At 39.5% G+C, this 26741-nt stretch overlaps 2 protein-coding genes across 2 annotated transcripts in view; one reads left to right on the top strand and one right to left on the bottom strand.

Annotated features, from left to right (window-relative positions):
- Positions 1-26741, top strand: part of LOC139947199 (exportin-4-like) — a 67338-nt gene that overhangs the window by 15293 nt on the left and 25304 nt on the right. Inside the window, exon 9 of the mRNA XM_071945069.1 lies at positions 427-601. Within this exon, the coding sequence (XP_071801170.1) occupies positions 427-601 (175 nt within the window). The remainder of the gene's footprint in view (positions 1-426; positions 602-26741) is intronic.
- Positions 18138-23724, bottom strand: LOC139947601 (uncharacterized). Its single transcript, XM_071945548.1, has one exon. It carries the CDS (start codon positions 23221-23223, stop codon positions 21334-21336), a length of 1890 nt encoding a protein of 629 aa, XP_071801649.1. The 5' UTR covers positions 23224-23724; the 3' UTR covers positions 18138-21333.

The following is a 26741-nucleotide window of genomic DNA, read 5'->3' as shown; positions in this document are numbered from 1 at the left end:
ACCGGGCAATCTCGGTGGTCTAGTTGGTAAGACATCTGGCAGGGGGGCAAGGGCAGTATCTGGCGTTAATCAGGGGCCATGAAGTGTGATGTCAAATGTGCAGACTACTCCTGGCTCTGCAGTTTTCCTGGCTGCACTGTGAACACCAGACTCCCCAGATGATATTGGCATTATATTCTTTCTACTACAGCCTGATTTTCCAATTTGTTTGCCTGTGGAAAAATATGATTTTTTAAAAATTAAATAGCCTGAAAAAATCTTTTGAAGCCTACACCACAAGCATGTAGGACAGGCCTTGTACTCTATAAAATATTCCTACTCGTTTCCAAGGACAGAATATCATGCATGCCTGAATATAGTAAATGCTCAATATTTTATTTCCCCCCTTTTTTCTTACTTACCTGTGATTTTGTTTGGTCATTTCAGTTCAGCGGTACAAACCCACGAAGCAATCGGTATTTCCAACATAGTCAACAGCCTCGTTCTTAGATTCCCTCCGATGACCCTTGTGGCTCTACCAGTTGACCTCTTGACCTCCTTCATAAGCTGCGTCTCGTCCCTCACGTGTCTTTTCGGGAGGAATGCCGCATTAGAGGAAGCGGTAAGTCAACTTTGGAATTTTCCTTTTTTTTAAAGTGTGATTTTCACAGCGCTGCCAACTCTTCTTGATTCTGCAGAATGTTTCCTGAAAATTAACAAATCTTCCCATGTTCTGATGGAAACATTTGAAAATCTCCCTGATTATGGAAACCTTTCCCCTCCTATTTTGAATTTAATTCTAAGCATCTCCCTGATTGTTGGACAAAATCTGTCCGGATGCAAGATGCAAATGGTGGCAGCTCTGTTTTCATGGCGTCATCGTTATCTTAGGAGGAAGAAGCTTCAAGAGTGCTTGCTAACCCTCCTACTGTATGACCAATTAATATCATCCTAGGGTTTAGACTGCAAGCAAATAGACCGATCCACTAAGCTCCGCCCCTTTGCGTATTGATTAATCACAACGCAACGAAGGTCCGACAAATAAGGTTCGACATGCGTGCGCATATCTTGGCGCGCGCGGCAGAGTTGTACAGAAAGTCATTGGAGACCCCATGTGTTCTTGCTCACACGTGCGTCGTGGGCAAAGCCTACTGGATCGGTCTATTGTCCAAGTGTTTGGTCTACCATTGATGTTTTTCCTCAATACAAAGGCTGGCCCCCTGTTCGTACCCTTGCAGATAAAGTGAGGCACTGGTCTTAAAGGCCCAATAATGTCATTGGATAAACTTGCAGTAACCTAGCTTTCAATTTATGTGTTTTGATTGGTGTGCTCCAAAGTAACATAGTCAGCTACACCAGCAGTTAAATGAACACGTTGCCTTGGATCGGTCGAGTTGGTCTTTGAAAAGCGTTTGTAACCGTTGGCTATAAAATGCATATGATGAGAAAGATATTTTAAAAGTACATGTAGAATATAATGATCCACACAAGTATCACTCGAAATTGCGTGGTTTTCCTTTTACCTCTTCGACTAACACGGTTGGCTAAATGGCCGATCGGTTAGTTCGCAAAGTAAAAGGAAAACCACGCAATTTCGAGGCAAATTTGTGTGGATCATTGTATTCTACTTTTAAATCATCTTTATAACCATATGCATTTTATAACAAACAGTTACAAACGCTTTTCAAAGACCAACTCGACCGATCCAAGGCAACATGCTCCTTTATTAAACTGTACTTTACTTCTACTGCTGCGGGTGCATAATGCTTGTATGTTATATTCTTTTATTCACAATGTAATGTGTTTACACTCGTGTGTGTGTATACTACGAATCTCCATCTGTGTAAATGGGATACAAGGTCAAAGGTCTATCTGGAAAGATCCTGCCATGCGCTGAAGGCAGGTATCTAGCGTAATTCACAAGTCTCGAAGTGTGACGTCAGGCTAAATTAAAGTTGGCTAGAGCTAGACAGCATTTCACCACACGAGGGCAGTATTGATGACTTACTGTTACTTGTCTGGTTTAGTTGCAAGTTTAAGATGCAGTGTGTAGTGGATTTGTTATTTAGAGATAAACCTTTTTATGGATAAATTAAGGGATAGATAGTACTCTTCCCCAAATCAATGATTTATATATGTACATTGTACCTGCAAGGTTGTGACGCTTACTGTAAAGTCCCCTGACTACATCAGGCATGATTGTGAAAAGGGCTTGAACTTGAACAGTCTTCTCAAGTATTGGTTTCCGGATTAGTTTCAAGTGCACTGTGTGTGCCACATTGGATCCATCTTAGAACATGAAGTGCTATGACAAGATGCACTTGAGGATTTCCTGCTTGTAGTGATGTAGGCCTCTATGTGATTTTAATTTGGTTTTACCTGTACAACGATGTGTTTTGAGCACTGTGTATTCGGTACATTCCAGAGTTCTGTGGAAAAAAAAATCCACCGGCAAATCACTCTGGTGGGATTCGAACCCTCGACCATTGCATTGCTAGACATGCTAGAACAGATCTTACCACTACTAGACCACCAGCTAGAATCCTATGGGCTAGCAGCGGTTACCGCAACGATTTAATAGAGTGGGAATGTTATTTTTGCATTGGATATAAAGATATATAATTTGTGTTTACCCTTACACCGACATGTATAAAGAGGCCATCTTTTGCATTGGGCGAGGCCTGCTTTTGTTTTAAATTGATTATCCAAGGAGTTATTCAGCACAGTTTAGAAGAGTGTATAGGGTTGCTCTTAAATCCGCACTCACTGTCATGAAACATTGAGGATGATAAGATACATGTAACCAGCTATAATAACTCCCAATCTCACTTCGTAGTGTGCCGTTATCAGCGGTTCACTCTAAACAACCCAAGGGCAATGCCACCCCCATTCTACACTTGCACTTGTGACTTGTTCCTCAAGATATCAACCATCTCCCCCCCCTTTCCTTCTGATATCATCCAGATGACCAGACCAAGTCATCCAAGGCATCTCAGAAATGTCTCCTGATTTCAGTAACAGATTCAGAAAAAGAAACCTTTGAGAGAGTGATCTTTCCCCCTCTGGGTAGAGTTTAACCACAGTTCACTTTAGGCATAGGGCCTACTAAGTGTATGAGGATTAAAGGCAAAGTATAGGCCACATGTACCATTGGTTTTTGGAGCAGTTCAATTGTGTTAAAGCCAGTGGACACTATTGGTAATTGTCGAAGACCAGTCTTCTCACTTGCTGTATCTCAACATATGCATAAAATAACAAACCTGTGAAAATTTGAGCTCAATTGGTCTTCGGCGTTCCGAGATAACTATGAAAGACAAAAACACCCTTGTCACACAAAGTTGTGTGCGTTTAGATGGTTGATTTCGGGACCTCAAATTCTAAACTTGAGGTCTCGAAATCAAATTCGTGGAAAATTACTTCTTTCTCGAAAACTACTCCACTTTAGAGGGAGCCGTTTCTCACAATGTTTTATACTACCAACCTCTCCCCATTAGGGCCTACTCGTTACCAAGTAAGGTTTTACACTAATAATTATTTTGAGTGATTACCAATAGTGTCCACTGCCTTTAAACGTCTAGAAAATTTAGGTGTATACAACAAAACTAACCTGTGAAAAATTTTGATTGAAAAGGGGTCAAGTTTTTTGAGATATTATTTGACGAATACGTCTATGCAGGAAGAATAATCCCTAATAGGAATACACAATCTGAGAAATGTTAACTAACACACAGTAAAGGCCCGGTCCCACTGCAGCGATAACGATAACGATAACGACGCAAAGAGAACGCATTCCATTGGTTGAATGAGCGTGTGCGTATTCTGGGTGGAGCAAATCAACCAATACAATGCGTTCTCTTTGCGCCATAGACCTTTTCGCAAATACTGGGGCGCGCGCGTAAAGCTTGGAATTAGGTGCATTGTGGTCTAGCTGGCAGCAAAATTTGATTCATATCTATCCCACAATGCACCTCATTCAACAGTCTGCGCTTGCGCATTGGTATTTGCGATAAGGTATATGATCGTTATCGATCTCGTTATCGCTGCAGTGTGACTCAGCCTTATTGCTTCTCAGATTCAAATTTTGAGGGTTTAAACTGAGTATCATTTTCTTCAAGTTTAACCACAATACTTTGGAGGAAAAAGATTCTCAAATTACTTTATGCTATCGAAAGCTGCCGTAGGCATCTAACAATATTTCTTATTTCCATTAAATTTAAGAGCGATTACCAAACGCATAGGGCCTACCTTCACTTTAACCACAATTCACTCTAGGAATAGGGCCTACTACCTTTAAGTGTATGGATTAAATTGTTGTCAGGCATTTTTCCGCCTTACAGTCCAGGAGAACAGTAAATCAGAGCTAGTCAAATCATCAATCAGGTTCGGTTCAACTCCAGGTAATAAAAATGTTGTAAATTTGTCGGCACGAGTCATGAATTACTTTACAACCTGGAAGTGCGAAGTGGCCCAGGTTATTTTGAAAGTTACAGCGTTAGTAGCGAGTTATTGTAAATATTTAGTTGATTTCGATCGTAAAACTTCACGAGTTATCAATGATGATCATAAATCTGTTTCCATTTCGTATATTTTTTTATTGATGAAGAGGTTGGACTTGGACTAAAGACCTATGTAGTATACAAGTGTTTACGAAATTGTAAACAAAGTTATTGATTTGTCATAACTCTGAAAGCTCATCGATTGTAAAGTTTGTCCCCAACTGCACAGACGGTTTGACTACTTTTAATTTTGATAACTTCTTTTTGACCCACCCACCCACAAAAAAAAAATGTTTTTTTAACATTGATTAAAGCCATTGGACACTTTCGGTAAACAGTATTGTCCAAAGGCCCACACTTCGTGTATCACAACTTATATATAAAATAACAAACCTGTGAAAATTTAGGCTCAATCGGTCATCGGAGTCGGGAGAAAATAACGGAAAAACCCACCCTTGTTTTCGCACGTTTCGCAGTGTCATGACATGTGTTTACTATAAATCCGTAATTCTCGATGTAGAGAATTGATAATTGTTTTAATGTTTTCTCAAAAAGTAAAGCATTTCATGGAATAATATTTCAAGAGAAGTATTTTACCATTCCTTCTGTAAACCCTGTAAGTTATTTGTAAATCTGTGAATTTTTTTTTTGCTGTTCCGAAAGTATATAATGGCTTTAAGAATGTCTTACATGTAGGTGCTAAGCAGCATTGTATACTGTAGCCACCATGACTCTCGTCGACAAGCATGAAAACTTGTTAAGCACTGAAAACAATCTTGCAGATTTTTCTGCCTAACAGCTTTATAAAAATTGGACCCTGGTCTTAATCCCTGAGGAAAAAAGCCTCGCAAAATTTGGTACAGCATTCCAGAAGTAGCTTTACATCAATCTTGAACCTCGGGGAAATAGAGGAAGTTTAAAAAAAAATGTCTATCCAGTTGACAGCTGTACTCAGGATTGCTATTCCTCAAATTTCAAACTTCAGAAGCGAAACCTAAAAAAAAAACGAAGGAAGAAATAAGAAATCTGTTACAATACTTAGCGATGAGTATAAATATTTGTTTGGGTAATCTAAACAAATGAAGAGAGTTGCAGAGATTCTGGTATTCCTGCATTCCCCTCTGTAGCCTTACCATCTGTTTTTGATTTAGTGCTGATATTTATGAAGCGATTTTCAATTATATGGTTACCCACTATAGGCAATGGAAGGCATGGGTAGTTAAATTAGATGTCTGTCTGCATCAAACCACACATTTGAAACATTAGTTCATTCCCTGAACTTAAATTAAACCATGACATTTAAAGCGAGGGTAAACCTTGGGTAATTACCCCAAAAAGTAATGACCATAAAAAGTTACTTGGTACAGAGCACTGGCGAGCAATTGATAATATACATACATTGTAACATTGTTTAATTCAATTCTGTGAAATACTGATTCTTCACGGTGGCAACAAAGGCGATTGCCTCAATGCCCCTGGTATTTATTGCCTTGGTGCCCTTGAAATGTTTCAGGAGAAATTTACAATTTCCTCATCTAGGGTGCCCTTGCCTCTTTACCAAGGAGAAAATGTCTTGGTGCCCTTTCAAAAACGAAGCACACGGGCCTGTAAGGGTCTTCCTTCTTCCATTATTTTCTTGCAGCTTTGTGGCGTGTCACGGCCGAGCGGTTAAGAGCACCGGATTCAAGCTCTGGTGTTTGATCAGCAGAGTGTGGGTTCGGGTTCCGGTCGTGACACTTGCTACATAAAAATGGGGAGGTAGTGCTTTCTGCTCTACTGGCCAGGCTTCGGATTGATGATACCCAAGCCTACATCAGTATGGACTGTAAAAGGGTAACCCTGTTTTAGCCTTAGGAGTAGGTGGCAACGGCCTCTGGACAAAAATAATTGTAGCCCACACCTTGAAGTGGCTTTTAGGGCCTTGTGTGTCTGGCGACTTGCATAAAAAAAAAAAAAAAATGACCAATTGAACCCAAATTGTCACAGGTTTGTTATTTTTAATGCATATCGGTGTACACCTAGTGAGGACATTGGTCTCTGACAATTTCAAAAGTAATCCCTGCAGTTGATCTTGAGCGTTTTTTTTATATTTTTTTTATATTTTTTATAAATCATTTGAGGGATTGCATCTTCTGATTCTGATGAGCAAATCTAACAAATCTCCCTGGTTATGGAAATCTCTTCCTGATGTTTGAATGTAATTCTTGAAAACTCTTTGATTATTGTACACAATCTCCCTGATTCTGGTAAGCTCTTCTCTGTTATTTTGAATGTTATTCTAAATATCTCCCTGGATGATGTACACAATCTCCCTGATTGCAAGATGCAAATCTTGGCAGCCTTACTGATAACAAGTTAACAAGGTGCTTAGAGGACCTTCCTGATTCAAGGACACCACCATTCGACTTAAGTAAGCAAGTCAATCAGGCCTGACTTCCTTTGTTTGTTTCCTGGAGTACATAAGTCCGTTTTCCTCAAAGTTGATTTGAAAACAAGTCGCCTTGGGTAGTGAAAAGTGGAGCACCATCTTTCGATCTTGATATATCCAGATGGGTTAGACCTTCCAGCAGGGTCAGTAAGATTCAATTATTAAAGTACTGTCAGTTAGTTTAACGGCACTGGACGCTATTTGTAATTACTCAAAATAAATTTTAGCATGAAAACTTACTTGGTTACGAGCAATGGAGAGCTGTTGATAGTATAAAACATTGTGGGAAACAGCTTCCTCTGAAGTAAAGTAGTTTTTGAGAAAGAGGTAGTTTCTCACTCAAATAAGAGACCCTTAAAGACTTCAGGCCTGATGAAGCCTTTTATTACGCATCTGAAACTTACTGTAACTCGTCATAAGTCCTAAATTTTAGAAGAGTTTGGTGAAATCGACGACAGTGCCTTTAATATCTTTATCCAGTAACTGATGACCTACTCATCCCAGTGTTGAAGCTTTTTACAGGACTTGGTCTTGAAAAGGAATTATTGGAAGACCCATTATTTCAGTTTACATCCGGAAAGTTGTAATTTATTGTTATGTTCTGTAAAACATCTGGGAGATAACTGTTGTGTTATTCCTGCAGAGTTGTGAAGACTTTAGGAGTTTTAAATGGGATGAAAATTTCACCAAGAATGTTTGTGCTACATAGTAAGTATATTGTAGCCTTTTATTGTTTTGCAAATTCATTCTTTTTTGTTTGAGGGGATATTTCATAAAGCTCCTTAGGCATATCCTTTTAGTGTTAACACAGTGCAAAAAAAACCCAGCGATAAACCCTAAAAGATATACACATGTACGCCTAATTTCAGTTTGGTTCTGTATCATGGCTCTGCTTACCGCAATTTCTGCACTATCCACTTACGAAGATCTGTGAAGCTCATCATTCTACAATGTATTTGGGATGCTCATGTAAGTGCAAAATGTTGTGGTAAGCAGAGCCATGAAATTGGGCCCTGCTCGAACCCAAGGTATGGATTAAAATGGTAGGAGTTCATGAGTGAACCTTGTAGGATTGCATGAACCTTGATAGATTGCCAGAGGATAATTTCATCTTCAGACATCCTTGCTGGTGTTGACAATGTGTACGTTTGTGGTCAGTCTACTATAAATATTTGTAAAAACAAAGTTTTAAAGATAATGGCTGAAGGATGTTTTTTTAAATTGAAAGTGAAGAGGACAAAACTCATTAAAGCTATTACCAGAAAGGAAGCAGCGATTTGTAATTATACATTTGGTTTACAAAAGGTCTGATTTTTTTTTTTCATTTCTTTTTTATGATTTGTTTGTTACACATACATCTGGAAGAAGTCAGAAGCATTGACGTAAATTGAAGAAGGTCGCATCTTCAAGCTGCTGCTGGCTTGTTTTTCAGCCACTGGTTAAATCATCATCCAGGTCTCTGGAAACAACAAATGTGAACTATTTTTAAAAAGCGCTTTGTAAGAGCTCCAACCATGTCGTGGGAACACAAACCTGATACTTCATTGAGGCAATATTAAGCCATTATGAGTTAGGAATAAACTGTCTGTTAAAATGACTTGGGGGTCCTATTTCAGAAGATAATGTTAAACACAAATTCTACTAAGAACAATTTAGCTGGAACCAGTTACATATTGAGTATCTGAAACATGTGTTTTGTTTTGGGTGGTAACTTAATTCTGATAATCAACTCTTGATGTGCTAAATACATACTCAAGTTATCGCTTGAATTTGAGTTCCTCAGACTTAAGAGACAGTTGCTAAAATCTCCCATTGATGTTTTGTTTTAATCCTTTTTCTCCCCTAGGCCTATTGATTGTTTGTTGTTTTTATACACAAGAACAAAATCCAAGAAACTATGTTTTTTTTTTTTTTAGGCTTGAAATTATTACTTGACCACAGGCCAGTGATTGTAGTGAGGAGGGCCAGTAAACACACATTAGGACAATCCTAGTGTCCTTGTTTTTTTCAAATGAATAAATTTCCTCGTTGTTTAATTTCCTTATGATTCCAATGACATAGATCTTCTTTGACAAAGGTAGTTCTAACTTAGGACTAGTCCTAGGCAATGCTAAGAGATAGGACTGGTCCTAAGTTAGGATGAGTTACTGGTCCTAACTTAGGACCAGTCCTATCTCTTAGCATTGCCTAGGACTAGTTCTAAGTTACGACTATCTTTGTGAAATCCACCCCTGGTTCAGCAAACATTTGAGTAAAAAAGCAACAAGCTCTGCACTGAGTCTTGTGGGTTTTTTTCTTCACATTCAGGCCCTCTTTTATCAATATTCCCGCCCTTGAACACTGAGGGTGGTACTCAAAAGACACCATCATTGAAAACACTACAAGATTTATTACAGACTCTTTCTTAAGTAAGGACCACCAATGACTGTTTGTGCAACATTAGGAGTTAGGACAAGGCCTTTTATCAAGTGGCATAAGAAACACCAAGACATTCTAAACATGTGTAATATATTTAACCCCTGGTACCCCCATGGGACACTAAAGTTGCCCTTCCTCCACCCCCTTGTGAACAATGTGGACAGTTGTTAACCAATTGCTACTGTTGATTGTCTGCTTGCCCTGAGGTTCTGGTGGACAGATGACCTCTGCGGGTCAGGTGACCTCTAGGGGTCAATTTACTTTAAGCCATTGGTAATTGACCACTTTTTTTGAATTGATGGAGATGTTGGGCAGGAGTGGTTTGTGAAGAGTTCCAGCACCCCTAAATACCAAATTTACTCTGGTGTAGGCCTACTTAATTTATTTGTAAAAGATATGGGCAGGTTAAGCTGCTGTGATGAAGAGGATTCTAGAGCCAATTCCACAATAAAGGCTGGCCCTTTTACAGATCCCTGGATCTCTTTTCCCCTGATCTACTCCAGCAAATGGACATGAGAACACACCTACTCCAGGTGCTCTGTAGTAGGGGTGGGCAGTGTTTTCTCAAAATCAAATCTCTAAAATACTCTACATACTCTACATCTAATCTACATTACATGATGTATGTACAATCTACTTCCTCCATGGTACAATGTATACAACCAATGTAGCTGTAGTAGTATACGGGACTAAGTTTCTTAAAGCTGCTAATCAAACAAGTAGCTAAGCAAAATAATAACAATTGGCTTTCCAGAAAAAGATTACCAACCAAAATAACATAATTTACCATTTATGACTGGTATCCCGCTTCTGTTTGCTAAGCACACAATTTCTAAGCAAAGTTTGCTACACGGAATTGGGCCCAGATTGGCTTGGTTATCCCCCTTACACCCCATTTCCACTGGATCCATAATTGCGAGATCGGGATCCCGCAACAAGATTAGTTGAACGCATGAAATCACAGTCGCGTTCCCACTTGAGTATGATCGCGCATTGATCCCCCTTTTTGGGAAAGGAAGTTGACTCAAAAGAACACTGTTTCGCTAGCAAATTGCGGGGTCTGATCGCCCTTTGCGTTCCCGCTAGACTTTTGATCACCCATTAATCCACAAGGACGATCAGATCCCGCTTTAATTCTACTCCTGAGGAGGATCAAAATTGTACGGTCAGATCCTGATCGCCCTCACCTTCCCACTGGAGCTTATTTCTCTTTGATCGCCCTTTGATTGCCCGTTCAGGGTCTTGATCGCCCTTTTCACGAATTGGGAGATCAATGCCAGTGGGAACGGGGTCTTAGTGTTTCCCTTCAATCTCTCAGTACGATGGTAAATATCTTTGGTTTACCACCCTGGAGAACCCCATCAACCCACACCCATAGACAATAGGACCCCTATCCTGTCAGGATATGGGCCAATCAAGGCCCCCCAGCACCCTTGTCAAGGACCCTACTTTGGGCTGAGAGGGGTGCAGTGACAGGGTCATCCTAGATTAAAGTTTCTTTAAACAACTTTTCTAGAAGTCCTTGGAGGGGGTTAGGGGACACCAGAGTGTTTCTGGACACCTTTTAAGTGTGGACATTTAGGTCAAGGGAGATATCACAAGTTGTGATATTTGTGTCAAAGGCGCAGCATTTCACAAGTTTTGCTTAGCTGGTACTCAGACAAGAAACATCATGATGTACGATTGCTTTTTTGTTTGATCACATTTCTTCATTTGCTTGTTAGTGGGTTCAGTTGTTCCTGGCAGATTTCTCTTTATTATTGTTTTAAAACCTAAATGTGCAGTGCACAATGTCTTCCGGTTTGTTAAATTGTATGCTTGGAGGTAGAAAATATTTTGTCCATTAAACTTTTAACAACTGCAAATTATTGGCATTCAGCAATTGCACAACCAACAAGGAGAAAAACTGTTTGAAAAATCCCTTGCAGAACTGTGTCAACATTTTTAGGTCTTTGAAGAAATTGCACTCGGTCACTGCCAAGAAGTTATTGGGGTCAGTGTAAATAAGGCACTCTCTCTGAGGGTTTGGTTCTGACCCACTTTCCATGGTAAAGGTCTCTAAGTCTGTCAGCCATTGTTTATACTCCTCAAACTAAGACATCTATAGGGACAGACTGTCAAATGAGTGAGTCCTGATTAATTAAGAGGGCATAGAGTTGCGTCTAAGAAAATGTTGAGTTTGAAAGTGGATTGTAAGCTTCAGCAGTCAGTCAGTAGTTTAACCATAGGGCTGGCAATACCCACTGGACCACTTGGCTGAGTCTAGTAATTTCAGCATTGGGCCAGGAACACCAAAATTGAACAAGTCTTGAAATCTCACCATAAAAAGGTCATCGAATGTAACAAAGGGAATAAAAGGAAGGCCTATAAATGAGGTATTGTAACAAATAAATCTGGTCCAGTAAAATTTTTGTGCAGATATTTTGGTGTAGATGTTCTTGTAAATTCCTGACCCCTACATATTTACTATTATTAAAACAATGAGTTATGACCATGATTGTGGGTTACTGACCAGTCAAAACTAATAACTTTGTCCCCTGTGCCCAATTTTTAGAATAAAATTATATTTATTGATGTCACTGTCAGTCAACTTTAAATTTGAGCTTAATAAATTTAATTCTCACAAAACTCACAATACAACCAGCCTGAAACCTCTTCAAATCCTTCTTTGTCAACTTCTTGGTTGAATAAAAGAAAAAAATGACACCTTTGCACTGCAATGCAAGCCCGCTGTTGTGCGAACTGCACACATCGGGTCAAATTATTCTGTCGCGGAGATTTGTAGAATTTAAAGCTAAATGACACTGGATCCAATAGTAAGGATCTAAAGATTTATTGGGACGTATTTAGGGGATTAGGGGAGTTAAGCATGGGTTAGGACAGTAGGTTCAGCTGTTGTGTTGGGAGCATGTTGGAGTGACAGCCAAGGAGTGGTTCAGGTGTATGTTTGTATACTAAAACTGTACATGTCAGGGCTCGAATTTGGGGGGTAAATCCAGTAGAGACCACATGACTTGTAGTTCAGAATCGTTAATGGACTGGGATTTTATAAATACAAGACCAGAATCAAAATGAGCAGAGACTGGAATCCAAATGAAAACATAGTTTTAATCATAAGGCCAAATAAAAAAATAAACTTGTGTAGCGCTCTCGCCCGCTTTCTGTTTAGAAGCCGCCTTTTAAAAAAAATTTTTAAACGTTTTTTAGGCACATTAAAATAAAAAAAACATTAATGATTTTTTGTTTTACTTTTATGAAAAAAGAATTATTTTAACGATCTCAGCTAAAACAACCTGAATGTCTTGTCTGAATGTATTGTCCGAAATGTTTCATTTATGCATTGTGTGTTTGAGCAGTAGAAAAAACAATGGGTATTTGACATTTAAAAAAAAAATGGCGGCCATCTTGAAAAGGCCCTCCTCCTTTTTTTTTGAGAAACCCGGACGCTAAACATGTTTCTTTTTTTTACTCGGCCTAATGTAGGCCCCTTCAGTAATCCTTAGACTGAGTGAACATACCTAGTTCATGTTCACTGTGCTAGCATGACTTCATTTATTGAGAAACAGAAAATCTGGCAATTCTTTCAACGATGTGATCCAGAAAATGTCAGATGGCAATACCCTGCATCCTGTTAGCCGACAGGGACCAGTTGCTAGATATTGTTGGTAGCGAGTTAAAGGGATGGTGCATTGATTGCTTTGTTTTAGGATTCACGATGAGAAATTGAATACTTTTTATCTGAATTCAGACTTTTCATGCCTGCCTTGTGAAGAAAATCAGCTGTTGTTTTGTCCAGGTATTAAAAGGACCCTGCAGGCATGTGATATCTCAGGATTTCTTTTCTGAGTTCAGAATGTTCTCATAATCGTCTTGAGCCTTCAGATTTTCTTGAAAGAAGTAAAGCAGTCACCTAAAGCAAAAAGAAATAGTCCACGTGACATTGCGTCCTACCATTACAATGTTTATTCGTCTATTGTAAAGCTGTTGTTTTGTTTAATTTTTGTAGGCTGTTCCTTGACTAGCCCCGCTTTTTTTAGAACCTCCACATTTGTTTACTGACTGTCTGGTGTCTTTCCCTTTTTTTTCTTGATGATGATACATACATGTAGTACACGTGCAAGTAAATGGTACTTGAATTAAACTGTGCTAGTTTTCTATTTCCGGTGATGCGGAGAGTCTGTAAATCTGAATTGTAACATCTGGGAGGTTATGTGTCTAGATTTAACTCAGACTCAACAGTGATTCATGACTCAAACTCACTGATGAGGACTCAAATGCAAAAGAGGCTGTCCTGAGCCAATATGGATCATCAGGCCGGTGTTTATATCCAATTTACTCGGCATTAAACGACTGAGATTATTTTGTTCCCCCTGGACCGGATGCCAGTCCATCGCATGTTACTCCCCAGCTCTCACTAGTACCCATTTGTACTCCTGGGTGAAGAGAAGCAATTATGATAAAGTGCCTTTCTAAATGACTTGTCACATGTGTCACGGTTGACTAGGCCAAGATTCAAAACCACATTCTATAAATTACTGGACTAAAATACTGATATTTATAAAGCCCTGGATGTCATTCTATACAAATCACTGATCTGAATGTTGCTATATTCTTTACAAAGTTTCGAGCACTGAAGCTGATTTTAAATCCAATAATTGTGACTGATTTTCTACAAACTGTTTCTCATCATATTCAATTTGTGAATCATTATTTTGTTTCCTCTTCATCAAATCAGAGAAAGTTTTCTTCTCGACAGGAATTCCAACACTTTTGATAACTTTGATCGATCATGCATTCATTTTTACATGTATCTCCGAAGTTTGTCTCAAAATTTGTGCAAAGGTCATGCCGCCTTCCGTAAGTGCCAAATATAGAACTGGTAGACTGTCCGCGGAATTTGTTGAAGGGCCTGGTGGATTTGTACAACCCGGTGATGTTAGCTCATCATGCCCCAAGTGCGTACATGGTGCACTTGACCAGGTTTTTTTTTTTCATCTTCTGGCTGACGAGATTACCAGAAATCTGCCGCATTCCTAGATATGGCATCTGGAGATCTTATCAGGGAAGATGGATTATAATTATGCTCTAAATGCACACACTAAAGTGAGCCATCACTCATAAGTAGTGATATTTCTTTAAAAAAAAAATTGTGGTAGATTTTTGTATACCTTTCTTGTTTTTGCCCAAAGGGTTACTTTGTGAAGTAATTGTGTGCACATTGCATGATAAATTCCAGGCTTTTATAAAACACAATAAGATCTTGATATATGTGTACTGTACAATGGAGATACTTAAACTGTAAAATGCAGTAATTTTCTACACTGAAATCCTGCTCTTTGAGGGCAGTGCTGAGGATGAGCATCTATTGTTCTAATTTTTACTGCAATTTTAGAGTGTTTTATGTATAGTTCATAAATGTGTACTTTTTATGAGCTAGGTCTCTGGGAGGGCACATCTTTTTTGATGACAGTTTTTTTTTTTACCTTTGCCCTTCCCTGGACGGCCTGTGATGTATTATTGTTTGTCCGAAGAATTAAAATAAATAAAAATAATAAAAATACTGTTCCTAGAAGCTCATTGAAATCTAAAACTACATGTACTTGTGTTGTCAAAAGGTTGAATGCCATCATTTCAACCTTCGTCCTAAGATCTGGAACCAAGTTTTAGTCAGTTGACTGTCATAGAGTCTGGGAAGTTCAGGATCCAATGTCTTAAATAAAGGGGGGGGGGAGGGGCGTGGGAGGACTAACTGGTCCACCAGCCATTTCCACAGAAAGAAATTCTCATCCATGGTATTTGAACATGAAGGTCTACCACCCCAGAACACTTAACACAGCCTGCACACATATAATCACAACACTAAATATCTTTACGACCCCACCCACATGCTCCAAGAAAACAGTTAACAGTTTGGTATGAAACTCTAAACTGCTACACTTGACTGCAAAACCGACTACAGGATATGTAGGCCTACTACAGCATGAAGACATTCAAAGCAAATTGAAAAATTCTCTAATAAAAGGCGCTGAATGCTTCATTGGAGCATTTATGGAATTTTTATTATCATTTTTCTATTCGGTCAAGACTTTCAAAGAGTGTCGCATCCTGCTGTATCCACCCCCCGTGTGGAAAATTAATGCAAAACATATGCCTGGGTGCAGCTCCAATGCACTCCAAATTAAACAATTCTTTTGAGAGACAATTAAGTTTGCCGCGATGCTAGCTGAAAGTGAATTGGACCATTTTTGTATCAGAAATGGATTGACTGATATAGCATTCGATAATTAACTTTCGTGTGATAATTACAGTACACGTGTGAAAAAGTACTTTGACAAACTGTGTCACTGTCTGTTGTCATTGTTACTGTCAGTGTCACTGTACAACGTAACTCTCAGTTTTCAGAAAACACTGGGGTGAACCTCTCCTTTACATAATGTACAATAAGGGCGCTTCTTTATTTTACGTGTTTTTCACAACTCAAGCGACCAGCTACTACAGCTTATTTAAAACAATTTCCTTGCCATCCGAAGGACAAAGTAAACATTGGTTACAGTAAATGCTGAGGGTACCGTCCCACACTCAGCTGATCACAAACACTGGATATTGAGTCTGGTGTGCGTGACCGCTCAGCCAAGAGACACAACTTAACATGTACAGTATCAAAATTTGGGCCAAATTTAACACCAATCATAGCATGTGCTGGTCAATCTTGAGGAGTTATCGAAACGTCTTCAAGGGTTGTTGGAACCATGGAGCAACGAACGTTGGAACATCGAGCAGTGACCCATTATAGTATTTTACGTAGCGTGAAACATCCTCATATAAAGAAACATTTCCATAATAATTACACAGAACCCGAGTAAAGAAAGAGCAGTTTTTGTTCTAGCCCAGTAACCCCTATAGGATCTCATCCATCATCACTGAGGCAATATTGAGAGCTGAATATATGCATGAAAGGAGAGGACTTGGCTGAGTGTAAAAGTAGAGGCCGAAGTCATGGGCATTAAACATTTATGAGTGATGAACGATCAATAGCAGTAATGCATCCCTGGTAATTTATACATTATGTGTAATGAACATGTAGCAGGCGGGGAATTTACATAGGTGTTGAAAAGATAATTATTTTTGTGTTAGGCGCTTGCTGTTCATGGTACCTTGACTCTCTTTAGCACTGAATGAATAGTGGAATTACCCAGACGTCAAGGGCCATGGACTATGTTGTTGTCCCTGGTCTTGGCCATGGTGCCCATTTTAAAGTTTCCCATAGATTTTATGGTTTTTCAAAGGAAGTGCCCCTTGGGAAAATAAAAATGGCCTTGCCCTCTTTAGTGAAATTGTAGTGTAAACGTATATTTGTGTACATATACATTACAGAACATGGTAACAAGCACTAGTGTTGCACTAAGCGCAACCAAATATTGCTTACCAAATACCAGAACAAGCTTACCAGCCAAAACACCATTGTTATAGGTCTACCATTTGTGACTGGAACTGGCTCAAATCGAGGGATAAATGTTTAAGTTTCACTCTATCCGCCTTCTTCACCATTCTCTGCCCATCATCAGGCCAGGGCCCCCCCCCCCCTGTTCCCACGGGTCCAGCTCAGTCTGCAATATTGCTCTAAAAAATAAGTTTATTTTCAAAACAGATGCCTTGTTTGTCAAATCACAGATGGGTCGGAACATTCCCTGCTTGTCTGTTGCACGCTCAGGATGTACACAGTCTGCACTCTGAATGAGGTAGACTCATTATTATCAACTGCAATCTGGTAAACTGATATCAATGGCATGTTATTTAGGATGAAGAATTTAAATTTTCCTGTTTCCTTTTTTCAAAATGTTCAACAACATTGATTAGATACATGTTACTTTCTGTGATTTATTTTTGTTGATAAACAAATAATACTTCATATTTTTTAAGTAGTACTTTATCCCACACGAGGGTGTCTCAAAGGCGCGCTCCGTTTTTTCTTGTATACAAGGTAAATTTGTCTCTGTTTGAAATAATATAAGACCCATTTATAAAAAAATTCAGAACCTCGTTAGAAATGACCTCCTTTGAAGTAATGTACACTAATCGTTGGTTTCTTTATTGTCCTTTCTAAATTTTAACTTTGATTTGCTATTAAGCCCTCTTTACTTTCTCTGTTATTTTCAATCTTTTTTTGTATTTAAAGTTTTTTAATGTGTACATGCACACAAAGTGAGGATACTGTCTTTGACAAATGTACCATTAGTATACCCTGCCTGTAGGAGTGCAGAGGAGGGGTGAATGCAGCCACACTCCTTTAAAGGATCATTACAAAATTGGTTTTTGCTAACAAAACAGTTGCTGGCAGTGTAAGCGCTTTATGTAATCCACCATACATGTATACATAAACTGACAAACCTGTAGAAGTTTGAGATCGATCGGCAAATTTTGCATTGCGTCGATGCCAAAATAAAAAAGAATAAAACGCTCACTGAGCGATAAACTCCAAACACGAAGTTAGATTATTTATTTCTCATTAAATATAACATTTCAGACAGAAATATTTCAAGAGATGTTTTCAACTATCATCATCATTAGACTGTGTGAGTTTTATGTAAATCTGTGATCTTCACGATTTTGTTTCTTACCAATTCTGTAACGTTCCTTTAAATTCCAGTCTTCTTATGGTAAACACAACAAGAAAGAACTTTCTATAAATCATAAAGAGACACAGAATTTCTACTTCAAAGATGTTATTGTTTTTATTCAATACAAGAAGAACAAAAGCTACAAAGTTTTGTACAAAAAACACTCATGCAAGAATAACACTTGAAAGCAAAGTCATCGCGAGCGTTGTTACACAGTTTTACACAGATAAAAACATACTGTACAAGTATTAATAATCACAAATCAAATCAGACCATTTATAAATAGTCTGTTTTAATTTCTCTTGCAAATTTGTTCTCTTCTTGCCGTGCCTGACTTTTCCCATACTGTTTTGTCCAAATTTGGGAGGGAGTTTCCACCACCCCGGCAACGGATCCCCTTCCCCCTCCCCGTGTGCTGTATGGCCTTCACCAAAGCCCCTCGCAAAATGTGTGTGTAGACTCTCTTAATTTCTAATGGAGGTGGCCTTCTTGGGAAGTTCACTGACCGACCCCTTTAGAATTGTGCTACATGTACACATGTACATTTTGTATGATAAGAGGAAGGTACCATACAATACATGTGTGTTCTTTTTTTCTGCAAGCAAGTGAACTTCTAAGACATCCAAATATTTTAAGATGCAAAAATGGAGGCCAAACTATCATTTGTTAGCCCCAGATCTTTGTTAGCATCTGGGTCGAAATGTGAGACCATTACCACTTTTTACATTCACAATGTTGGTCACTTTTGCCAGTAAGCAGGTAACCACAATTGGCAGCTATATTTTGTTTCATATCCAGGGTATTATGTTCTTAAAAGTCAGTGGACACTATTGGTTATTACTCAAAATAATTATTGCCATAAAACCTTACTCGGTAACGAGTAATGGGGAGAGGATGATAGTATAAAACATTGTGAGAAACTGCTCCCTCTGAAGTGGAGTAGTTTTCGAGGAAAGAAGTTATTTTCCACAAATTTGATTTCAAGACCTTGGGTTTAGAATTTGAGGTCTCAAAATCAAGCATCTGAAAGCACACAACTCTGTGTGACAAGGGTGTTTTTTCTTTCATTATTATCTCACAACTTCGATGACCGATTGAGCCCAAACTTTCACAGGTTTTGTATTTTATGCATTTTAAATGTTGAGGGACAGCAAGTGAGAAGACTGGTCTTTGACAATTACCAATAGTGTCCAGTGTCTTTAAGGAAAACAGTGAGTGACGTTGTCTGCGTTAATTCCAGGAGGAGTTCATATGAAATAGAGTATAATTTAATAACCACTTACATGTACAGTGAATGTCTCTATAACCTTTCCACCCCAGAAGTGTCCTGGGGCCGATTTCACAAAATAGCTAAGATTGATTTTACTGCAAATCAATCGTTGTTACAATGCAAATAACCAATACTGACAATTTGTCTTGCTAAGAATTTTATTGCCTTGTGAAAATCGGCCCCTGGTGCAATAAAGTTGGCCCAGTTTGCCCCACCCCAGTCTTCAGACTGTGTATTGGAAGGGCTGATTAAAATGACCTAAATTCATAAATCAGTATTGGTTACAGCACATTACCTGACCTCAAAATGACCTGAAAGTTCAAGTGGTGTCAGACCTATGTAAATCAAAGCTTAAAGTCAGCTTTGTGTATGCCTGCTTTGACTGTTTGTTTCTAGAAACTTTAATTTAGAGGTATTTTACATCTGAAAATACAATACAGTTCACATGACACTTTAGGATAAAAAATGTGGATTGGTTTTACAAACGGATTGTTTAAATAATTATTACAATCTTAACACATGTCAACAGTGGTCCATCACTATCAAAGTTATGTCCAGTGTGTGTGTTACCTCAAATCAGAAAGTGCATTTAATGTAGTTTCAGAGAAAGAGGTACACGAGGGCCTTAAAATGTTTCATGGCAAAATTTGAAGTTGAAAAAGACTTCAGATATGAAGCCTTTTTCAAACACGATCTGAAAGCACAACTAAAGACACTGGACACTATTGGTAATTATCAAAGACCAGTCTTCTCACTTGGTGTATCTCAACATATGCATAAAATAACAAACATGTGAAAGTTTGGGCTCGATTGGTCGTCGAAGTTGCGAGATAACTATGAAAGAAAAAACACCCTTGTTACACGAAGTTGTGTGCTTTCAGATGCTTGATTTCAAGACCTCAAATTCTAAATCTGAGGTCTCAAAATCAAATTTATGGAAAATTACTTCTTTCTCGAAAACTACGTCACTTCAGAGGGAGCCGTTTTTCACAATATTTTATACTATCAACCTCTCCCCATTACTCATTACCAAGTAAGGTTTTATGCTAATAATTAATTTAAGTAATTCCCAATAGTGTCCACTGCCTTTAAACGATGAATTGAGACACTTGGGATTCATCAAGTGAGAATGAGTATCGTTGACAATTACTGACAGCATACCCCTTGTTATAAAAGCACTTGTATTGTAGGTCCCAGTCCTGTTGAATCACTGAAGGCATTGATTTAGAAGGAATCGTGATCGGATTCAAACAGATCGCAAAACACATTTTTTTTTAAACTTTAATAAATCAATCCTGTTTAAAAATTTAATAGACTTTTTGTATTCTGTACACTTGTGAGTAAGATGATTAAAAGTTTAAGTGCTGACTGTGAATAAAAAAAGGTTTTCACCAAACTAAATTGGGAACCACCAAAACTGGCATCTTGTCCAAAATCAAGTTTGAAATATAAAAACCTTTGTACCGTTGAACCTAAAGTACTAGAAATCTGTTATACACGTACATGGAGTGGCTAATATCTTTGTAAACACTACTAACAATAGTGTACAAATTGTATAGTCCAGGCCTGATACAACATGAGGCAATTGCCTCCTTGCCCCAAAGTCATAGTGCCCAAAAGTCATAGTGCCCCATGAAATATTCCAGTAGAAACAAAAATGTTCTGCAATGTATTAAGTAGTTGCGATAACGTAACCCTCCCCCCCGACGGCGAAGGAGGGTTACGTCATCACAACTATATATGTAGGTGCCATCAGGAAAAAATGCTTTGTCCTGACAAGAACAAAGTATCAAGCCCGTCACTTGAAACTTGACTACTTCCGGTTCTGAGTTATTTGGCTGTGTATTTTTGTACAAGTTTTTCACCAAAAGGTCTCCTGAGGTCAAGCATCATTCTAATAACAAGGTATCTGATAATCATAACTACATGTACATATGTATAAAGTGTACTATGTAAATATCTGGTTAAAAATTGTGGTTGCTTTTTCACTTTTCAGAATCTAAGACCACAACTACCACAGCAGCGTGTACATGTACATGGTTGTTTATATATATACAAATAAAAAGTTTGGCACAATGCACAGAAAATAAAAATGTACAGTTTGTTATCACTTTATCAGCGTGTTCAAAATCCAGTTCTACTCATCGACATTGTTCTGCCGTGCGTTGGTATGTTCTCGTATAAACTGTTCTGATGCGTCTTGTTCCAGTCTTGGTAGGGTGAAAGGTCATTGTACAGAAATGACTGTGGCACGGGAGGTTTTGTGTGCTTCATAGGGAGTGTTTGGACATAGCACCGTCCTAGGCTATCATAGTGCATCAAGTCCGGACGCACATGACCGTAGCTGAAAGGGTTCTTGTTGCAGGAGGAGTGACCCCATGTCTGGGTCCGCACCGTCGCTCTGGCCATTTTAGGATGATGGTAGTTGAGGGTTCTACTGGACGGAGGGGGCGGGGGTGGTGGTGGGGGAGTGGGCGGAACCTCCTGGTAGATACCCTGATCGTCGATATTGGCTGAGCTCGTTCGTAGCGTGGTCTGGTGCTGCTGGTTGACGGTGTTTTCATTACCGGAGTGGACAACGACATGCAGTGTCGCCTGCACCTGTTGCTTCTGGCTTGATGAGGGGAGCGGTATAGTGGCGCTCTGTCTCGTACTCTCAGTGTCACTGTCGGTGGACTCGTACAAGTTGAGGGATTCTTGATGTGCGATTGCTCTGGTCGGGGATCCGGTGCCGGGTTGCTGAACATAGTGCATGGTCGTGAATTGCGAATCGCGACGTCTCAGTCTGGAATCTGACTTTGTGGAACTGCAGCATGTCTTTGGGGTGCAGACTACAATCGCGATCATGGTCGTCATCAGTATGACCGCACCAAGGATCAAATAAATGAACGGTCTGATGTCGAAGAACTTATTGTTTGAGATAGAGACAACGCCCTTCAGTGGAGGTTCAGTTAATACGTTGTCCCCAGTGTGAGTTGCTGTGGGTAGATCAGCAATACCTTCCATGTCTAGGAAAGTGCTGACATTACCGAGTGATCCCTGCGCCCCTTGTGCCTCGCACACTATATGGATGCTCTGAGCAAACAACGACAAATCAGTTACTTGCACCGACCTACCGCCATCCCCGAGCACAAACCCTGGGGTCTCTCTCGTGATCCGCACACTGTTAGCATACCACGTGTAGTTAAACGCCGCCAGTCCCGAGTAGGTCACATTAGAGTTGCAGGTGAACACAATACGAGGATCACGTCCTGGGCCATGCTTAGCTACTACCGTCTGCGTTTGGATGCGTAGTGGAGAGATGACGCTAAGCGGTCCAACCGTACAGTTCCGGCTGTTTTTCAGAGCGATTCCTGACGCCATACAAGATAGAATGGCTCCGCTATCCTCTGGAGTTATAGTCTTATGATACACGCTAATGGAGTAAGGGGTAGAAGTATAGTCAGCTACAAGATTTTCTCCTTCGCGCATCCACTGAAGTGCTACTGACGGTGTGCCGCCCATGGACTCGCACAGGAATGTTACTCTCTTGCCGACAACTAAGGTGCCCGTCCCATCGCGGACTCCACAAATAGGATATTGATTCCCGGGTCTCTGGACAAGGTAAAGTGATGCCTTGGGAGTGAAGTAAGGACGTCCGTGATATTTGGGGAAACAAACGCACCGGTAGTCGCCCACGTCGGACTCTAACATGCCTTGCACCTGCAGGGAGTAGACGCCGGTGGATTTGTTCCCCAAGATTGAATAGCGTACTTGTATCCCGGTGTCGTTGGATACATGTCCGATGATTTGATGGTCCTGGCTGATGTAGAGTTGCTTGTCCGAGCGATACCAGAACACCTTGTTGCAGTAGGACAAGGTGGTGTTCTTGAGGATGCAGGGGACCACCACGGTCTCTCCGAGGGCAACGTTAGTGTTTTGTGGTTCAATCCTAAAGGGATTTGCCATAGCGAGGTGTCCTCCACAGCACAAGAGTAAAGCCAAAATGCAAATTCCTGTGGTCGCCATCTTCATTTCGTGTCAGTTACTGCACTTTACAATCACAAGATATCATTTCAGATTGATACAATGCGATTTCATTTGTAGTTCATGAGTTCGTCTTTTTGAGTGCAAAGTTTTTTCAACTTCTCTTTGAAACTATTGTTTGCCCAAAGACAAATAGTTCAACCAATTCCAACGAATTGGGCCATCAGTAATGACTGCCAAAGTGTAAACTGGCTTTGCACTGGCTCTGCAATGCTATTTCAAGTAATCCAGGTTTTCCACTCTATAGCGGAGTTGATGAGAAAATGGTCAATCCTTTCCGCCTTGAGAGAGAATTCCGACGCAGGAAGATATTTAACAAAAATGCTTCTCTTTTTTGAAGAATACTTCCAAACACTGCCTAAAGCGATCTGCAGACTTAAGTAGGTTCAACCCTAGAGTTCAGACTCTGCAGCTGTTTACCTATCTAAGATGTCACTCCAACTATCTTCCAGTAAAAAGTCCAAAGTGACTTCAAATCTCCAACTGATATTTTCCACACAGTATGGCACAGCAGATTTTAGAAAGCATCTGGACACCAATGCTTTCATCTAACCCAATGAATTACTTGAGATTTTCTTAAAGTGATAACTTATTATGTAGCTATATGGTATGATCACTAGACAAGGTGAGCCTGGGGCCACGTTAGCAACTGCCCATCCTGGCTAGCTGTGTACACTCAAACAGTGGAAGGATGTTTGCATGAGTGACAGAAAGGGAGGAGCTATAAATGGACTGGCCAATAGCAGCAAAGGACTCCGGTCATTATCACTGCTGGATGGGAAAGTGGGTGGAGCTTAAAAGTTTCTGCAGATGGACTCTACCATTTGGTGCAGGGGTGGTACATTACATGTGTTGTACAGTAGTTGCATTGTGTACAGTTTGCACATTTACACACTGTATGCATTATACAAATGAACTTGCAAGTATTGTCTTGAAGCAGAAAGTTACAAGAACAATTATATCTTCTTGCTATTGAAGTTACAGTGTGAAGTATTGTGATATGAAGATTTAAACACCAGTATAGCCCTCAAAATTGTGTGATTTTCCTTTTACTTTGATTCGAGGTTGAACAATAGAAGAAGAACACATAATTTCCAGGGATATTTGTTTGAATCGTCATTTTCTATAACATCTTTGCAACCCTATTCATTTAATAAGGAAGCAGGGAATTCTGTGCTTACATCAAGCGTTGTTCACGAGTTAGCAGGGAATTTCTGCTTGTGGGCAAGCGTACTCCACTAAGCATTCTTCGCATACACAGCTAGCACAAAAAGATGTCACTTGCATGGTAAGCAGATAATTGTGATCGTTAAAGGAACACGTTGTCTTGGATCGGTCGAGTTGGTCTTTGGAAAGCGTTTGTAACCGTTTGTTATAAAATGCATATGGCTGGAAAGATGTTGTAAAAGTAGAATACAATGATGCACACAAACATGCCTCGAAATTGCGTGGTTTTCCCTTTACCTCGTCGACTAACACGTCGGCCATTTATGGGGGTCAAAATTTTGACTCCCATAAATGGCCGACCGTGTTAGTTCGCACAGTAGAAGAAAAACCACGCAATTTCGAGGCAAACTTGTGTGGATCATTGTATTCTACTTTTAAAACATCTTTCCAACCATATGCATTATATAAACAACGGTGACAAACGCTTTTGTTTTGACCAACTCGTCCGATCCAAGGCAACGTGTTCCTTTAACACAGAGTTCGGCAGTAAGCAGAGCCATGAAATTGAGCCCAGTCTGATGGTAACAATGAATGAGGGTTAATTAAAGGCATTGGACTTAAAGGGAAGGTACACGTTTGGTAATTGTCAAAGACCTGTCTTCTCACTTGGTGTATCCGATGATAAGCATAAAATAACAAGCCTGTGAAAATTTGGGCTCAATTGGTCATCGAAGTTGCGAGAAAATGATGAGAGAAACAAACACTATTGTTGGACGAATTTGTGTGCTTTTAGATAAGAATAAAAGACTTCTACATGTAGCTAGAAGTCTTTTATTATTTAAGTGGGAAATAACCTCTTTCTCAAAAACTGTTACTTCAATGTTTTATACTATCAACAGCTCTCCAATGCTCGTTACCAAGTCAGTTTTTAAGTTAGTATTTGTTTTGAGTAATTACCAAACGTGTACCTTCCCTTTAAATGAGTCATCACTGTGGTTGTTAGAATAAACCATTTACATACAAGAGACCCCTCCCCCTTGCTGGTCGCATCAATGAGTTTTTTAATTACTAGTTCTACATCTCAGGTGTCTTGGGTTTTTGATATAAATTGTTTGATGGGAGCTGAAAACCACAAACGTGTAGGGGCCTACATCATGTATGAAGAGCCAAGGGAGCGTTGAAACCAGGAAACCATAGTCAGTTTTGATGGATTTGTTGTGTAGTTAGCTGGGAATCTAGTGCATAGTCTATGTGCATAACACATGAGGCATGCAGTGATTAAAATATTAAAAGAAACTCAATGATATGATGATTTATGAAGGATGTCCTTTGATGGATGCATAGTTTGAAAATATTTTATTTTTTACAGCGTGTTGTAATTGCATACCTGCTGGCCTGGATTTTCATCTTAATGAGGAAACAAGGAATATAGTATTAGCATTTAAAGACTAACTAACTACATAAGAAAACATTGCATTTATAAGCTTTCGGTGCAACAACTACATTTAGGCCTACTTGATTTTCATCAGCTCAAGACGTTTTTTAATGGAGTACATGTACCATGTAGGCCTAATTAGTTTGTGTTTAAGTGTTATCTATCAATTAGACTAACACTGCTAACTTTTATTTTTATCTTCGAGAGGGCAAGGCCAGTATACTTTTGCGATGGGCACTTCCATTTGAAAATCTTAAAGTCTATTGGAAAGTTTTAAAGGGGCACCAATGCCAAGACAGGGGCAACAGATCAGGCTATGGGCCCCCAGTGTGATTCTAGGCCTGCTATAGACTATGTGAACTTTGCTTACAATAAGTGTGATCTTGTACATTCTTTGAGTATTCTGGCAGGCAAGATACTACACTGGTCCTTTTGGAAAGTTGACATTTTGTGCCACATAGAACCAAGAGTTGTTCAAGTAAAGCTGGACAAGTTTTGAGATGTGCCCCCTTTCATCATATCAAAAGTTGATAAATAATTAGACAGTGCAATCTCCATAAAATATAAGATTTTATGTTTTCTTCCATCGAGTTGTGTACAAATCGTGCCTGCAGGAAGTCCAGGCTCTGTGGCTCTTTTGTAAACATATAATGTCACAGGTCACATCGTCTATACATTAGGCAGCTTTGCATGTGAACTCCTTTTCTTGTACAGCTCCTTGATGAAGCCATAAAATCTTGGCCTCCAACAGGATCAAAATTTTCATATCAAAACATCAACCATAAAAAACAATAATTCAGCAAATACTCGCCTTGCGCTAAGCGGTACCCCACATGTCCGTCTGATTAATCACCCTGTTTTGGTAGACAGCGTCAATGAGGATCAGGAACCCTTAGGAAACCAA

The sequence above is a fragment of the Asterias amurensis genome, chromosome 14, assembly GCF_032118995.1.
Source record: "Asterias amurensis chromosome 14, ASM3211899v1".
Classification (NCBI taxonomy): domain Eukaryota; kingdom Metazoa; phylum Echinodermata; class Asteroidea; order Forcipulatida; family Asteriidae; genus Asterias; species Asterias amurensis.
Note: the sequence above shows the minus strand (reverse complement) of the source record. Positions and strands in the feature narration are given on the sequence as shown.